We start from the raw sequence: 13,789 nt of genomic DNA on the forward strand, positions 1-13,789 counted from the left end.
GCAGGGGCCCTCCCTCTACTAGCTGCCTTGGCATGAGTCTTGCTCAGCTTTATACCACATGCTGACTAATCACGGTTCTCGGTCACCCATGACCTTTCCCTCACCCCACTTTTCTGGTAGATCAGAAGGTGCTCGGGGAACACCATGGCAGGACAGGAGACAGCGGAGCTGACGGAGCTCATCTGGTGATGGCGTGGACTGGACCAACACATCGGAGCAGGCAGGTCTGGACACCGGACTCAGCAGCTTGGGATGTATCCAGAGACCAGGCCACCAGGTAACCTCCGGGAAGATCTGCTGGCCTGAGTCCTTCTGAAAAGTGATGGCACCAGAGGATGCGCCACCTCCCAGTAGGGCAGCACAACCTTCACTCTGGCCCGGGGCTGGGCAACTCCACCACTGGATTACGTCTCCACGGAATGAAAGACAACGCTACTGTCAATGTCGTAGTGTTGGCTTTATTTAAAATCCTAAGGTTAAAAACATTTCCAAATGGCGCAGTAGACACTACAAAGGAATATATTTTGGGAAACAAAAGTTTCTCAACCCCACTTTGCAGGTGGGGTGCTGGCATTTGATGTGCTTCTGGTAATTCTTTGGCAGATAAGAATGAAATGAGCTCTCGGACCCACTATCCCTAAGGCCACAAGAACTGAGGATTAGTCAATTAAAGTGCAATTCTGATTTTGCAGCCAGCCAAAGGAGGCTTGGGTGTCACTCAGCAGCCCCTAGGGGCTGAGCCATCTCTGGAGAACACGTGGTAAAGTCCCACAGAAGCTTTTTTATCAGCAATGCCCCCTGAAATTTAAAGATATACCCTAATATTTCAAAAAAGTGCTTAAGAGGGGAAAAGTATTAATCCAATCTTCCTCTTTGCTTGGAAGACTCACAATAAAGTGATTCAGGGGTCTCAATCAAGTGCCCCTTGCTTGGGTGTTTTGTAAACGTGGATGACTGACTCGGCAGTCTCTGTGCAGGCAGCCCTGGGTTCTGAGTAGCAGCAGGGAGTCATCTCTGCTGATTTGCAACACCTCTGAGCCAGGGGAGTGTGCTCACATGGGCAGTTTCCAAAGTGGGGTTTAGAAAAGGAAACTCCTATAAAATTGCCCCAGTGGATATGTAACCATCATGTTAGCATTTAAAACAGACTCTGAGATGTCACCCTGAAGTGTGAGTTCCTTTCCTAAGTCTAGAATGGCTTCACCACCTTAGGTGACAAGTGAAAATTTTCAGTAAGACTGCCCCCTTCATTTCTTGAGTTGTATCATGTGGCTTTTCATTTTTACGTTCCAACTTGGTGGGATTTTTCAGTACCAGATTCCTGCTAGGTGATTTCTTGGCCTGCTGTTGTCCCAGTCCACCTGGGGTCCGGTGGGCTCAAGTCAGCAGAACTTTGTCGAGGTCACACTTTCTCCCAGAAGCCCTGTTGAGGGTGTGTGTGCCCGGCAGAGCTGTGCTCTTGGGTGAGGCTGATTAGTGATTTCTGGGGCAGTGGTAATCAAGGCGGCTGGTATCAATACAAACAGGAACTGACTGTTATTCAGAGTTGGGCCATCAAGGGGCTGCTGTTTTTTTAAAAAGCATAATCTGGGAAGGATATTTCCTTCCTGTTGATTTCTAGTGTAATTCAGTCTACTGGTTGGTAGACTATCATTTTCAATAGCTGTTTTCCATGGTTGTTTGCAACTTTTAAAGTCTCCCTAAGCCCCAAATCTCAGTAAAGACGGGAACCTATTTAAAATAAGACTAAAGCTATGTCTACAGGCTATAGCAAAACAGGCCCAGGTGTTCCCTGGCGGCCTCATGCACAGCAAGCTGGAGCTCACACAGCAGAGGAGCGAGGACAAGGGCCGTCCACCACAGAGTAAACAAGCCACAGCGGCAGGCTGTGACCACTGGGGACCGAGCGGTCCTCTGAATACGACAAAGGTCTTTGTGCACAACTGCAGTCTGTGATCAGGTGCAAACCACCAGGGACACCTGCTCTACTGGAGAAGTGCTTCTGGGTTGGCTTCCCAGGAGCCAAGTGATGTCTGATAGAATGTCCCAGGCCTTTCACAGGAAACATATCACCTACTTACTAAATGTTGGTTCTGGCTGTAGATGATGGTGGTGACACCAGCAGAAGGCCACTAGCTTGGCCAGAGTCTGATGGTATCCTAAGAATGCTAGCCACTCGAAACAAGACTCTAGACTGCTTTGCTCTGGGTTCTTTAAATTGTTAGTTTCCTTCATGTGGTCAATCAGCTACTTCTGATAATCCTTTCCACAAGGGAGGGTAGACACTTTGCTCTGGAAGAATCCTCAGGCTGTGTGACAGGCTTATGAAGACAAGCACTGCTACAGTCTCGGATCACCTGAATGGTTTCTGTTTCAGTAGAGAACCTTCAGGAGGTGCTAGAGATGCTGATGGCTTTCTGGCAGAGGTGGCTACTCTAAGGAAGAAGAACACGAGAGGTCCAGCTTTTCTCTTGGCTAACCTATCTGGAAGGTTCTGTTCACCATTCCCTAGGCCCCAGCTAAACGGACAGGTACATAAATCTCCTTTTTAGGCAAAAGGTCTGAGTCCCCTGCAGGGGTTATTTCCTCCTGCCCCTGCCCCAAGAGAGTCCTCTCCCCTGGGGCATGGTGGGTATGGGGTTTGTGCTTGCTTTGACCTGGGGGTCTCTGACCCGGTCTCAAGTTGTCAACAACAGTCAGACAAAGTCTTGAGGTGATCTAACTTGGCCACAGGCTAGCTGAAGGAGCAGCTAGGTCTGGTACTTGGGTTCTCAGATACCCCGTCCTACACTTGTCCTCAGGCCACCAAAGTGGGCTGCTCCATCCGATGCCCTGCTCACTGGCGGCTACAGGTGGCTGGCCTCTGGGAACAAGGCCCAAAGAGTCCATCACAGGTGAGCTCTCTGTGGTGGGAGAAGAAAAGGGACAGAACAGAAGAGACAAGAACAGGAAGATCATCACCTTGTCCAGAAAAGGAAGGCTTCATCTGCCCCAAGGCTAGATGTCTCCTGGTGTCAGGTACAGGATGAGCAGCAGGAGGAAGGTAAGTTGGATACTGGGGAATCTGGCAGGTGGGCCATGGGCACCAACAAGTGACCAAAGACCAGATTCATGAATTATGCCTGTTTACACTTGTCACCAAAGACTTTTGTTAGGTCCTAATTTTTCAAAGTGGTTCTTACCCTGATTATGGTAATTAGTAAACATTATCAGCAGGTGAAACAGAAGCTCTTATTTATATAAGTGAAGACAGGCCAACAGCCCAGGAGGGAGACCCCAATGCTGATGCACGAGCCTGATTTTTGGCCATGGCACTGATGTCAGCCATCACTTGGGTTTCAGCCTGCTGTACACAGACCACCACAGCAAGCCCTCAGTCCAATGGGGGGCTCTGTTTCCTGGGTTATTTTCAGTTCTGATTTTCAGGGTGACGTTCTGAGTAGCTGAGAGGCCTGGTGGTGTGAACGGCTCGACTTATGGACAGGATTGCCCAGACAGAAGGGCCAAGAAGTGCAGCTTAGATGTCCTTCCAAAACTGCTGAGTTCTGGAGCAGCCTGCAACCACCTGGGGCAGGGAAGGCCAGGAGCATGGCAGAGAGGCTGACGGGGATCTTGGGAGGGTGTCCTGGTGCCCTGACTCACAGTGGCCCTCTGGCTTCCTCTCATGGGAGCATCAGGGCCTCAGAGGGTCTGGCCAGGGCATGCAGGCTGAGGCGCCCAGTCACCCAGGATGCCCAGCCGGGCAGAAGAGAACATCTCTCTCCACTGGCAGAAGTTGGAATCCTCTCTGGCCTACAAAACTCTCTACAAGAGACCTGTAACCAAGTATGCCCCAAGAGGCCAATAGTCTCCTCAGTTTGTAAACTTTTGGCAGAGTGTCCCTTTGGGTGTTAGGACAGTTGGGTTCCTGATCAATAGAAATGTTGCTCGAGCCCTTAAAGGCCATGGGGCTAAGAGTGCTGGTGCGTAGTTAGTGCAGAGTTCACAGTGCTTCGGGGCAACGCAGCTCAGGGGGCAGCTGGAGGGCTGCTCCCACAGGTGCTGTCGATCAGCTTCAGAGCTATTGCTGCTGCTTCTTTTTTAATTTTCTTTCTTTCTTTCTTTAGTGCTTTATATGATAATTGAGGAAGAGTAGTGTTTCCTGTGGATAATGTGAAAGTATTAAAATCTGGGTGCTTGAGGCTACAGGAAATCACTTCCATCATAGATTATAGGCCGGTCAACTGTCAAGCGATAAAATACTTTCTTGGAGACAAACCTGAGGGAACAGAAATGAAAAGGAGGGTGTTACTTTGAGAGCGGGAAGCCTGAGGGGCAGCAGCCACTGCTGGGGCCTCTGTGGCAGTTGCAATGACCTGGTTAGGCGTGTGCTGGCTGCTGGCTGGAAGAGGGGGTAGGAGTCCTGCACCCCTCAGGCTCCCCACCCCCATTTCTGCAAGGGGTCAGGGAGTCTTGGGACATCACCATGGGCTCTGCCAGGAACAGGGAGTAGCACACCCGTGCAGTCCCATGCTGAGTCTCTCCTGCTGCCTTGCTGCTCTGAAGGGGCCGGGGCCTTGGGGGTCCAGGTGGTCTGGGCTGAACAGGGGATGGGGTAGATGGAGAAGGTGGTGAGAGGAGGTAAGTTGTGGAGGTGAAATGGATTTCTTCTGACTGGGCATCTAAATCTGTTTTGTCATCCATGGTTTTGGACTCTCGTAGGCCGAGATGACCTGGGTATGTCACAGAACCATGGCCGCCTCCAGTGATAATTGGAGGCCTGGGAGTGTAGAGGGGAAGGGCGGGGAGGGGCAAGGCGGGAGGCACATCCTTCTAACCCTTCCTTTGGTTGACACTGCTGGCCACAAGCCCCGGGGACTCCAAGCCTGGAAGTAGTGGCGGGGGCTGGCACAGCTTTCCTCTAGAGTCTCTTATTGATTTATTCTGCTAAAAGCCAAGTGGGCTGTGGCCGCTAACCCAGAGCCCCATTCAGAGAGGAAGTGGCTGGCTGCTGATCAGGCAGGTCTTGTAAAAGAGGCAGCCCTCACTACTCTCCCGTATCTTCTCACAGAAGGGCCCTGACTCAAGGTGGATGCTTCTCCCATGTTGATTCTCTGTCTTGCTTCCTTCCCTCGCTGTCTCTCCAGCCTTATGTCCCTAAATCCACTCTCCTGCTCCCCAAGCCCTGCAGTGCAGGGCCTGGTACGGTGCCTCCAGAGAGGGCACACGCCGCTGCCGCGCCCTCGTCAGAACACACATGGCACGTGCTAAGGTTCTGTAAGCACAGGCCTGTGTGTTGTACAACTGATAAAAGGCACTGGAACACCATAATATAGGGGTCGAAAATCAAAGAATTATTAGTAATAAATTACTGACAATTAAATAATCTCTTCTTAACGCCCACCTAGGTTGAGGCAGGTGGGTTCATCTGGATGCCGATGAATGAGGTGGCCCTACCTGGAAAAGGTGTTGTCGAAGATGAGCATGTAGATGCCGGGGGTGCGGACCTTGAGCTGGCCCTGGATGCTCTCCTTGTGGGAATTGCATCGGGTTGTGGGAATGAGGACCTGGGAGGAAAAGCAGATAAAAGCGTCACAGAGGTTGAGAGGTCTAGGGTGAGGAGAGTGACAGGAGCTATTGGAGGGGCTGGTCTTCCGCCGTGCTGCTCCCTCTGCTGGATGCTTCTCTAACCCACACCCCCGTTCTCACCCACATGACTACTTCTACGAGTTTGGTCCATGGGGCCTCCTTGATTATTGCCTCCCCAGGTGCACCCACAGTGCCTGCACACCCCACCAAGACACCACCACCTGGAATCACAGTTGTCTATTTACTGTGGTCTCTTTCCAGTTGCACCGTGAGCTCCTCAAAGGCAGACCCCATGTTGTCTCCTCTCTCTCCAACCCCAGGAGGTCTCACGGAGCCCAGTATACAGCAGAAGCTCAACAAATGGTTGTGAACAGGCTGCCCGCGTGCAGTGCCGTTCCTGGTCTCTGCACCTCCACAATCAGGAAACCTCAGGGCCACCATCGGCACCTCATCCTGCTGTTGCCTATAAGCCCCAGGCTGGTAAGAGCTCACGCAGGGAGTCCCTGGGACAGATGTTGAGGACATGTACTGGCAACAGGTTCTCTAAGCTGATGTCTATTTGGGGGATGTGAAGCAGAAATAACAGCTGCCTCCCACAGCTGGCTGGTGACAGAGGACCTGTGAAAGCAGAAGGAACCTGCCTCATTCTCCCTGTAGATGGGATCACTCTGCCCCCTGATGTCCACTATGGGAAAGACAAGGATACTCCTAGCCCCCAGAAGGCGACCTGGAACTGCAGCTAAGGAAGGCTTCTCCAGACCATGGAGTTTCTGATTCCTGGGAGGAACCACACACATCTCAAGGGTCATGAAGATTTGGTAAGGAGCTAGGGAAGTGACCCACGGCTCAGCCACAAGTGAGCAGGTGGAATGGCAAAGGCCTGGTCACTTGATTTAGTTACCTCCTTCCCTCCACGAACATTCACCAGCATCTAATCTGGGAGGATATAGTGTGAGGTGCTTGGTGTACCTTGGGAATATAAGGGTGAATGGCAAGGCGGAGGTGGCAGGCAAGTTCCTGGCAGGGCAGCTATTTGTTAGTGAACAGCTGACAGGCATCCTGGTTAAGCTGCTGTGCACATAACTACGGCCAAGCAAGTTTCCTTGGGCTCAGTTTCCTCATATGCAAATGGGACTAAGACCTGCCTCACAGAGAGACAACACCCTCCCTGTGCCCAGTTGGCAGCCTCAGCCTAAACACATTCTCAGACCAAAAGCTCCAGGATCTGCTGGATGGAAAGGCTCCAAACTAGGCATGTGGCCCGGCAATAATTCACTGAAAGGAAAAGAGGCACACAGCAGTTTTCAAATAAAAATGAATAAGGCTACCTCAAGCCGGTTAGCATGAAATTTTAGAAGTGAATTTGAGGACAGAAATGACAAAGCAATCTCTACAAGGAGACACCAACAGGGCAGACAGGGCAGAAGAATAGACCCAAATGGACACATGTTCCCCTAAGAGGACCCTAGAACAGGAGGGGCAACTGCTGTGTGCCCCACCCACCAGGCCCCCAAGTTCCATGCCTTTTCCTTCCTCAAGGCGAGCCCTTCACAGGCACCCAGGGGACCATATAATTAGTGACAGATTAGTGGACACGAATGCAAAGACCTCACAGAAGTCACACAAACTGGTATTCTTTATTTGATCTTGACTCTTCTCACGCTCGGAGAATGGAAACTCTGCAACTATATTAACAGCCCAGGATTCACTATAAGAGCAGGTCCAGCATGTCTGTCTTTACCATTCCTTTCATTCGCAATGATTCAAAGGCAACTCCAATTTTTACCCAAACCAGTTCTCCCTCCAATATTCCCCTCCCCTCTCCTTGCAGAGATTCAGGCATGGAATTCAGACCCCAGGCATAGGGCCTTCCATACCAGTCAGCCCCACATGGAGTCCTGTCCTCCTGTGCTCTGGGTTCTACTCCCTGCGTCTAGACCAGCGGTTCTCAACCTTGTCTTTCCTGGAATCACCTAGGGGTGGCTGGGTGCCACTCGTGGAAATTCTGATTTACCGGCCTGCGGAGTAGCCTCAGGAGCCTCCCAGGTACTTATAACATGTAGCAAGGTTGAGAATGATGGTCTTAGTCATCATTCTGGCTGTTTCTACTGATAATGTTTGTGGTGAGATACTGAAAACCCTCAATTGTGAGAAGCAGAGGGGCCACCACCTCCTGTAAGGACCCATTCTTGCCCTGCACAGCTCTGCTGAAAAATGATCCTTGCATTGAGTCATGTATTTGTATTCTTCTGAGTATCACCTCCCAATCTATCCCAGCAGCAGACAATTCTAGATATTTGAGACTCTCAGCCTCTGGGTCTTTCCATCCCGAAGCTAGACAAACCCAGGAGCTTTGCCTGCTGTGTGATGTAGCCCAGAGGGTATTCCCACATGGTTTCTCTGTGTTCCTCTCATGCTGGGAGCCCAGACTGTCTAGATCAGGCTTGCCCAGGAGGAGGTAGGATGGTCATGGCTCTGCTCTAGGAAAAGTCCATCCAAATACCCGGATGTGTGAACAAGGAGCTCGCGGTGTGGAGCCGGGCTTACCTTACACTGATCCAGCGGGGTGTCCTCTGCCTCCTGGAAGACCACACTGAAGGAGATGCTCTTTGGGTCGGAGGAGAAGACCCAGCTGATGGTGAGGCCTGCCTCCACCACAGTGATGGGGATGATGCTGTAGGTACTGGACCTCACAAACAGCTCCCTGTTGCCCTCCCCGAAGTTGACAATCTCTTCTACTGTGAGGGGTAATTTTATCCTAAAATACAAATCAGAGAGGGACTTGCTCAAATAGACCAAGTGTGGCTCAGAGGTGGCTAGAGACCTTGAAGCTCTTGGGAAGAAAGGAATTCGTAACCTTGACCAACTTGCTGAATTATGGGAGAAGACAGGCAGCACAGCTCATCCCCACAGATGAGCTGAGCATTTACCACATGCCAGGAGGAGTTCTAGGCCCTGGGAACAGGGAGTGAAACTATACCGAATACAATCCTGGCCTAAGTGGAGCTGGTGCGGCACCTGTGAGCTAGTCAGAGCTGAGGCTGCCTGAGCTGCTCCGTGCCCCTGGGGGACAGGAAGTCAGTGCTGAGCACTCGGCTTTCACTAGTTCCCCTGAAGCTGTCCTGAAGCTCAGCTGTCTTTCTTTATCCCCTTTCTCTTTCCAGTTTCCCGCCCCTCTCTTAACTATCAGCAACAGCAAAAGCACACTTATTGGAAAACTTGTCCTCTTCTCAGTGCAAATCTGGGGCTGCTGCAGGATTCCAAGCAGGCACCCTGATCTTAAATAGACGCGTCTCAGACTCTTTATAGTGCAGGGGTGGTGGGGTGCCCTTGCGGAGATAAGCTTCTTGGGGTGTGTCCCTGATTCTAACTTCCTACGTGAATAAGAGCCTCTTTCAAAAGTCCAGTGCGTTTAGTGACAAGTTTCTCTGATTTCAGGGTCCCTTGCACGACCCTGAGTGTGATGTGATGTGCAGAATGTGACGCATAGAGCAAGAGGACCTGGGTGCTGGTACCCTGCCCTGCTTCTTATTTGCTATAGCACTTAACTTCTCTTAAGCCTGTTTCTTCAGCCACAAACAAGAACAACCATCTGGCCTCCTGACTGAGTGAGCGCTACAGTGGAGGATGAACTTGACACTGACGGGGAAGTCTGAGGCTGTGTATCTTGACTGGGTGGCATTCCGTCATGCACCATGCAGCTATGGAGGCACATTCAGTGTCAGTGAATGAGAGACCGACCACATCTGTCCAGTGACTGTCCAATGTCCTATGTGCTGGGACATAGGACACAGCACACATTAGACAATGTGTGCTTCCCTGTTATGCCCCTGGGCATAACAACAGAGAAAAAGAACGGAGTGGTCTTGGGCAAGTCTCATCATCTCGACTGTGAAACTGGAAGGTGGTGTCACTGTGCGCCAGGCTTCCGTCTGCCGGCCTCAGGTAGCATCACAGCAGCCACATGCGGAAGCAGGATGCACCTGGTCACTCATGAGGAAGGTGAGGTTTCAAAAAGACTAAGAAATCTGATCAACACCCACACAGCTCTGACCCAAGGCCACTACCTTTCTGCTACACTAAATTTGCCTGAAAAAAAAAAAAAAACACATTATTGTCCTTTTTAACACAGGAGCAGAAACTTGGTTAGGTTAGGTAACTTGTCTCAAACTACACAGCCAGCAAGTGTTGGAGCTGAAATTCTATTTGTCTCCAAATCCGAGGAGCTAGGTGGAAATACTCCTCCAAAAACTATGCTAATGAAAGAGTAATCAACACTTAAAAAAACACCAAAAGTTCTAAAGAACAACTCTGATGTAAGTCGTTTACCTTTGTGAAGATTTAATTCCATGTAACATTTTTTTTATTTGTTAATTTAAGCTTTATTTCTAATTATGGTACAAAAGACCCTTCCAATAGTTATCATATTGAAGACTATGAGAGTAGGTAGGAGAGGGGTCCGTTCTGGAAAAGAGGTGCATCTTCTCACAGGAATGTCTTACTATAAAGGGGGTTTTGACTGTATAAATCATAACAAAAAACAAAACAAACACAAGCTGACAGCCACCATCAGGCCAAGGCAGCACTCGGGGTGCTCTCCGCCTCTGGCACTGAGGGCCAGGGCTCCCCTGGGCTGCTGCTCTTCCCCAAATGTTACACTGACCACCTGGCTCAGCGACCTGTCACTTACATCAGTTCCCCGGACTTCAGCAAGCAGATTTCAGCATCCTGTCCCCCAGGCACGTCCTCTGTGTCCTCAGGGGTCAGTGAGTTTGATGTGGTGTCTCTGAAATGCCATAAAGAAGAAGATATTCAGCTCCCAGCACCCCGATACCCACAGTCTTGGCTCCACATAGTCAACCTCAGAATGCATGGGAAGTCCTTCAATCCCAGAGGCCACACCAGATGCTACACCTTGCATGGTGTGAGGCTAAGTATTTATGAGGTTCTTGTTTTGACTTTATGTCTACACAGAGACATCCAGAAAGGTCCAGGGAGGAAAGGTCCAGGCAGCTCTGCTAGAGGATGTCACAGGATTAAAAATGTCTGCGAAGTCAGGAAACAAAGAGGCCACTAGAGGGCACCCTCTACCAGAGCCCTTTCCCTTCCTTGCTATTGATATTTTTCTCAGAAAAGATGAGATAAACTCACTACCCCGAGTGACCTTCCTCCCACCTTGCTCTGGCTGGGGGGGCCTTGTGCTGAGCAGTGCCTTGTGCGATGATGGCCCATCACTGTTCCTGCTGAGCATGCGCATCTGTCCACTGGCCTGCCCCTCTGGGGTGGCGGCCTCACCATCCCTGGCACCTGCTGTGCACATCGCCTATGCTCAAGCAATGCCTTTGTGCCTCAGGGGAAGGTGGTGTAATGGCCCAAATGCTCCCAACAGAAGACGTGACCAAGGCTCCACTTATACCCAAGAAAGAATAAAGTGTTGACCAGGAACAAGTTGGATCCTGAGGAAGCATCTGGCAGTGCTGTCCAGGTGACCACACCTGTCTGGACGAGGGGGTCCCTCGGGCTGCTGAAATCTCGATTACCCTGTTCTCACAAATCAAAATGCCTTAGCTCCCTTTTCATTTACTATTGTACAACCTCAACCCTGCAGCCAACCTGAGCAGACTGATTGCTGAGACGGGCTGAGGAAGGAGTGGGTGCTAGAAAGCGCCTGTGGCCTGAGTCACTGGCTGATGTTTTCTCCAGAGCACACCATCTATGCCTTGGCCTTGCTAAGCCCGACACAGTGAGCAAAGTGACCCACAACTTCACTGACCCACAACTTCCTACCATCTCTCAGGTCAGCTTCTAGCCATGGTCAGTCTCCTGGGAACTGGGAAGTCTTTAGTTATGACTAAAGACAGCAGCCCCTAGTCTCAGATAAGACACTTACATTTAATTTCAACAAATTTAAAAAAACACTAAGAGTTTGGCTCCTTGGTTGTACCAGTCACAGGCCAGTGGTGATGGTGCGGGATAGCGCAGGTACAGGATGTGGTCACAGCGCAGAAGGCTGTGCTCAGCGGGGGGTTTGGAAGGCTGGCCTGAGTCTGCTGTGGACCTTATCCACTGTGGTTCTGACTATTAAATTCCTAGTAGTTTTTCTTTGAGTCACTGGCTCTCTTTTGCCAAAAAAGCAAATGAAGAAAAGCAATTCTGTTATCTTGATTTCTGATTACCTAGTATCTAAGGTCTGACACCAACACGCAAACCTATATGCACAAACTCACAACCAGCATCCGGGGCCCTGCAGAGCAAGCCGCGCCCCCTCACTTGCAGCCAGCTGCTTAGGCCATTTTCTGAAATATTTTTATCTTATCTTCCACCATTCCCTGCCCATGCCTGGCAGTTAGACTCTGCTCTGAGTAGCAGCACTCTCTCATCACTGGGTCCTGGAATGGACATCCTTTCTAGGGCCCAGGCTCGAAAGGTCAGTTCAGGAGGCCTGTGCAGGTGAACAGTCTGACTCCAGAGCCTACTTCCTTTCTCCCCCCAACTCTCTTTAGAAAATGTTTAAGTATTCCTGAAGAAATCCAAGACATGACTGGGTATTTGCCAAGTGTAGAGTTTTGTTTCAAAGAAAAGTAACACCCTTGAACAATGAACACTACAAATTGGCCCCAAGAAAAGGCACTCTGGGGCCCCCTTGGTGGCACAGGTGATCGAGTGCCACACTGAGAAGCTGTCCGCAGCCTGTGCAGCGCCAGTCTGATCCCGGCTGGCTGGCGAGAATCCTGTATGGCGAAGCAGACCTCTCCTGTCTCTCCCACTGCTCCCCCCAGCAGTGTATTTCTTCAGTCTGCCTGTTCTGTTCCCCGCTCTGTCTCTGGTGAATCCTCTCACCCTCCCACGCATCTGGCCTGTACCCCAGTTCTTGTATAAAAACAAATTTTCCAAAAAAAAAAAAAAAGGCACTCTGTAGAGCAGTTGAAATAAAATTCTGGCCCCCACATCATGAGTGGCTCAGTGCCTACAACTTAGTTGCAAGTTTCCATTGGAGAACTTTCGATTGGAGCACAATTAAGACAAACACAGTCATGCTGTCACAAATAAACATTATCGCCGCCCCCGCCCCCAGCAAGCACATGCATGTACACAGTCACAGACACTGACCTGGGACCCAATTCCGATGATAGCTGACTTCTCCCTGGGGAAAACTCATCTCTCAAAGTTTAAAAATTCCAAAATATCAGACAAGGTAACTCTACAGGCCATCTGGCCCTGAGAAATCGCTTTCAGAAGGATGGATGCTTTGGCTTATCTCCCCTTCAGTATATGCCAGTTCATCTGTTCATTCGCCCATCAGTCCCTGCATCCACCCATCCATTCAACTATCGAGCCATCCATTCTTCTAGAGGTACATATTCTACACAGCCTCATGCTTCCTGCCCTCAGCGAACACTTTACTCACTTGTAACAGATCAATAGAAAGGACAGTTTGAACTATTTCATTAAAAAAAAAAAAAAAAGAGACTTGAAAACCCACTAGAGGTCTTCAGATCCCTGGGATAGCTCTCATACTAAGAAAGATTAATACAGGGAGCACAGACTTTGCAGTTAGACAGATCCTGGGTAACTCCTGGTAACATGGACGCTCTTGGGCAAGTAAGCTCATCTCTCTAGTTTTATGCTTATCATCTGGAAGTGACAGGAATTACTCGACTGTAGATAGGAGGCATGGGGCCACGCTTCTAGCAAAGCTGAGTATTACTCTCTAGGTCTTGGGACTCAGTCCCTGAGTCCAGTGCTCGACACCCTGCCCTTAGGAAGGCTTGCTTAGCAAGTGGGGCACAGATCACCAGTCCTGGGGGAAGCATGCTTGGGAGTACAGAATCAAGGTGACTGGTGACAGAGAGCAGAAAAGGAGCCCTCAATTCTACTTAGTACCTTTTCCACAGAGGAGGTATTGGGGTCATGTGACAAGGCAGACATTCCTCCAATTCTTGCCTTCCAGGCATCATTTCCTAGACTATCAATTTTTTTTTGGAGACCAACGACCAGAAGTGTTCTGTGATTAAGGTGTTCAATATCTGCACAGTTTCAGAAACAGAAAGGGCAGTCTCAGAAAACCAGATGATTCCAGCTGATAAGCACAGCCTCCCAAGGTGCTCCAGTGGTGTGGATTTAGGTGGTGGGGATGCATTGGGTCTTCTGGCAGACCCATCATCTGGACACTATCTGGTCCACTGGCCTGACAATATCAGAGACCTGGGTTTAAATGCAG

The 13,789-nt window shown here is 50.1% G+C and overlaps 1 protein-coding gene across 3 annotated transcripts in view; it reads right to left on the reverse strand.

The window, feature by feature from the left end:
- Positions 1-416: 416 nt before the first annotated feature.
- Positions 417-13,789, reverse strand: part of FYCO1 (FYVE and coiled-coil domain autophagy adaptor 1) — a 51,710-nt gene continuing 38,337 nt past the window's right edge. For all 3 annotated transcript variants that reach the window (XM_037527751.2, XM_037527742.2, XM_054693645.1), the window contains 4 exons: positions 10,259-10,354; positions 8,116-8,326; positions 5,437-5,546; positions 417-4,258 (listed from right to left, as the gene is read on the reverse strand). In XM_037527751.2, the coding sequence (XP_037383648.1) occupies positions 4,183-4,258; positions 5,437-5,546; positions 8,116-8,326; positions 10,259-10,354 (493 nt within the window). In that variant the 3' untranslated portion in view covers positions 417-4,182. The remainder of the gene's footprint in view (positions 4,259-5,436; positions 5,547-8,115; positions 8,327-10,258; positions 10,355-13,789) is intronic.

The sequence above is a fragment of the Talpa occidentalis genome, unplaced genomic scaffold (genome assembly GCF_014898055.3).
Source record: "Talpa occidentalis isolate TD23 unplaced genomic scaffold, MPIMG_talOcc4v2.1 talOcc4.10, whole genome shotgun sequence".
NCBI lineage: Eukaryota > Metazoa > Chordata > Mammalia > Eulipotyphla > Talpidae > Talpa > Talpa occidentalis.